Source organism: Metschnikowia bicuspidata (genome assembly GCF_001664035.1).
Source record: "Metschnikowia bicuspidata var. bicuspidata NRRL YB-4993 chromosome Unknown METBIscaffold_27, whole genome shotgun sequence".
In the NCBI taxonomy this organism is placed as follows: Eukaryota; Fungi; Ascomycota; class Pichiomycetes; order Serinales; family Metschnikowiaceae; genus Metschnikowia; species Metschnikowia bicuspidata.
Window position 1 is genome coordinate 1 of NW_017387757.1, and position 2,833 is coordinate 2,833.

General features: G+C 39.0%; 1 protein-coding gene across 1 annotated transcript; it reads right to left on the reverse strand.

Annotated features, from left to right (window-relative positions):
- Positions 1 to 145: 145 nt before the first annotated feature.
- Positions 146 to 657, reverse strand: METBIDRAFT_33903 (uncharacterized protein). The gene has a single exon (XM_018856419.1). It carries the CDS (start codon positions 635 to 637, stop codon positions 254 to 256), a length of 384 nt encoding a protein of 127 aa, XP_018709224.1. The 5' UTR covers positions 638 to 657; the 3' UTR covers positions 146 to 253.
- Positions 658 to 2,833: the final 2,176 nt, after the last annotated feature.

The following is a 2,833-nucleotide window of genomic DNA, read 5'->3' on the forward strand; positions in this document are numbered from 1 at the left end:
ATGGAAAGCATGCCAAGGAAGTCTTGGTATACGAACACACAGATCCTGACAATAATCGTCTCTTTTTCTGCAGAATTTAAGTTTTTTAGGCAGGAATCGCTCTTCATTGGAAAATACAAAACAGAAGAAAATGGATCCAAAAGATATTCATTTTGATATTCAATTCATAAACATGTATAAACTGATACAAACTTCCCTCCCCGCAAACAATTCTAAAGAAGGGAAAATCAAACTTAGCCTATAGGACCTCAGCTCAAACTCCGAAAATTTCTAGAACTTTGTCAACAAAGCTGACACCGGTGACACCACTAATGTCAAGCAACTTGTGCAAAATGTTTCCAGCAAATGAAAGTAGAAAAGACTCAAAGCCTCTTTTTGAAAGCTCTTGCATTTCAGACTCAGACCTTTGAGCAAATCTCTTTGAATCCCCGGTGGCTTTTTCTCTTCGCTCTAATTTATATTGGTGCAGAATAATATCAGATCCTTCCTGAACGGTTTCAATCAAGGAATTAAGGGCACCCATAACTTCTGCATTGATGACTCCGTGCACTTCAGCATCGGGGGTGGCTCTCTTCTCAATAGGAGAAGCAGAGGCAAGAGCAGCAAAGCCGAAGGCGAGGATGGTGGAGAATCTCATTGATATTTAGAAGAGAAGAGTTGATAGTTTGATTGATGAGAAAATGAATTAGAATATGTGGCTCCGTTAGCTCTTTATATACGTTTTCTGTTGCAGGGTTAGCGGCAAAATTTCATAATTCACATTCATAATCTTATATTGTCGTCTCTACCGTCATTTGCATCCATAGACGAAAGTTTTGTTGAACATGCAGTTCCAAGAGGTGCTATCTGCAATCTGGACGTGGCCATTCTTTTTCAAATGAACATCTCGTCCACAAACTATCATTGGTAAAGTTGCTACTAAATTTTCATACCAAATTAAAAAAAAAATAAAAAAGATTTTCATATGTGATCTTCCCTGTTATTGAGCCTTTGTCGTACGGTGTTATAGCTCTGCAGCCTGTTGCTAATAAATGAATGATCCTCATGTTTTTGGAGGAGTGTTTCGAGTGGTGCCATACAGACAAGGGGAAATAAATAAAAACATATAGATTTTCAATAGTTCATAATTCTTTGAAACAAGACTTTTACGTGATCTTCCTCATACGGTTTACTTATCCGGAGACCAATATTCCACACCTATGCGCACAGCTCGAGCGTCAAAACAATGATTTGAAAGCTCACCGTGTACATGTAGATATTTTATTTCTATGAAGTAGACAGCTTTTGAAATTAAAGCTCCAAATTTTACAATGTGAGTCGATTAAAGGTGTACTTTTAAGTCATTCCAGCTCAAAAAACTTTGCTGAGCCCATCGAGCCTACTAACTAAGTTGTGCAGAGCTTCCCGGGAGAATCACGTGTTTTTTCCTCTTTTTGAATCAAAGAGGAACTAGAGAAATATTTCAGGACTTGGCCGCAATGATATCTGACGGACTTCACGACAGAAGTATGCGCCTATTGGGATTGTTAGTGATACACGGGTATCAGGCATCATGCAGCACCTACTTTTTTTCAGTGCCTAAAACAAAATTTGCGTCTCTTCTTACAAGGGACATTACCTTTTTTGCTTTGGCTAAATACTTTGTTAAGTTTCAATACAAGAATGGTTGGCGGGTATTCAGCAACATTTGTCTCCAGCTGAAAAATAAACACTGATCATGGGTGTCTTCACATTTCCAGTCTAATTCAATCTCCTGGAAAACGAACAATACTTTTATTTGAAGTAATACATTAGAATGTACGGTCGGAGGTCTTCCCATCTGTTTTGAGTCTTTTGGGAATTTACAGGAATGAGCCCGAGAACGGGGCTTCGAACTACTGAGCATTGCTTAACCGGTGAGGTCACGCTTGATGCACAGGCTGTTGGAAGTATAGAACACTGGTTACAAAATTGGGGCTATGTAGAAATATATGTAAAGTTTGTTAATCGAGACTACTTGAGCATACACAACGCGGCGATGAAGTAGGCTAACACCATTACCACATGTTTTCTAAAACTGAAATTGCATTTTTTCCCGAGAATTGCATAAGACAGAGATTTCGAGTAACGGCGGTTTGGGATTTAAGCAATCATCAAGATTTCAAAATGAGAATGAAAAGAAAATGTTTACCAGGATTCATAATCACCCCACAAAAGTGTCGTCTCTTCAGACCTGTATTATATCTGAGAAAATAGGCTTCTCCCTCCTGAGTTTACCTAACCTTGCTATAGTCGCAACCACAATAAATCATACCATCTCCACCATTGACTATTCCGACAGAGTGCTCTTTTCATTACCGTTTTTCAAGATTTATTTGATGAGAGGAGCAGAACTAATGAAAGATCTAGAAAGAATATTCAAACAGTCCCAATTACATGCTTAGTGTCTAAAAGCGTACCCCTCCGTTTATTACGAAAAGGACAATCCTCATGGCACGTATTTTTCACGTCTTGAACTCTCCGTTACGACGGAATAGGATGAGCTGCCTGCAGTAGCCGTGTAATTAAGTCAATCTAGAAGAACCAAGAGAATTAAATGGGCATACGCTTTGCGACTCGCCACGTCTTCGAATGTATGCGTTGATTATCGTGAAGACGAGCCTATTTATTTTCCTTCAGACAGTAGTCGGCCAGAGCCAATATCTCGTTTGAAGGTATGAGCTTGGTATATTTCAGCACTTGCCAAGAGTAATTCGATGATTTAAAGTTGTTGTAGAGATAGATAAGGAAAGCTTTCGTGGATTCTCCGTTAAGGATATGGTGTGTGCAAAGATGATACTGAGAACCTGATGTC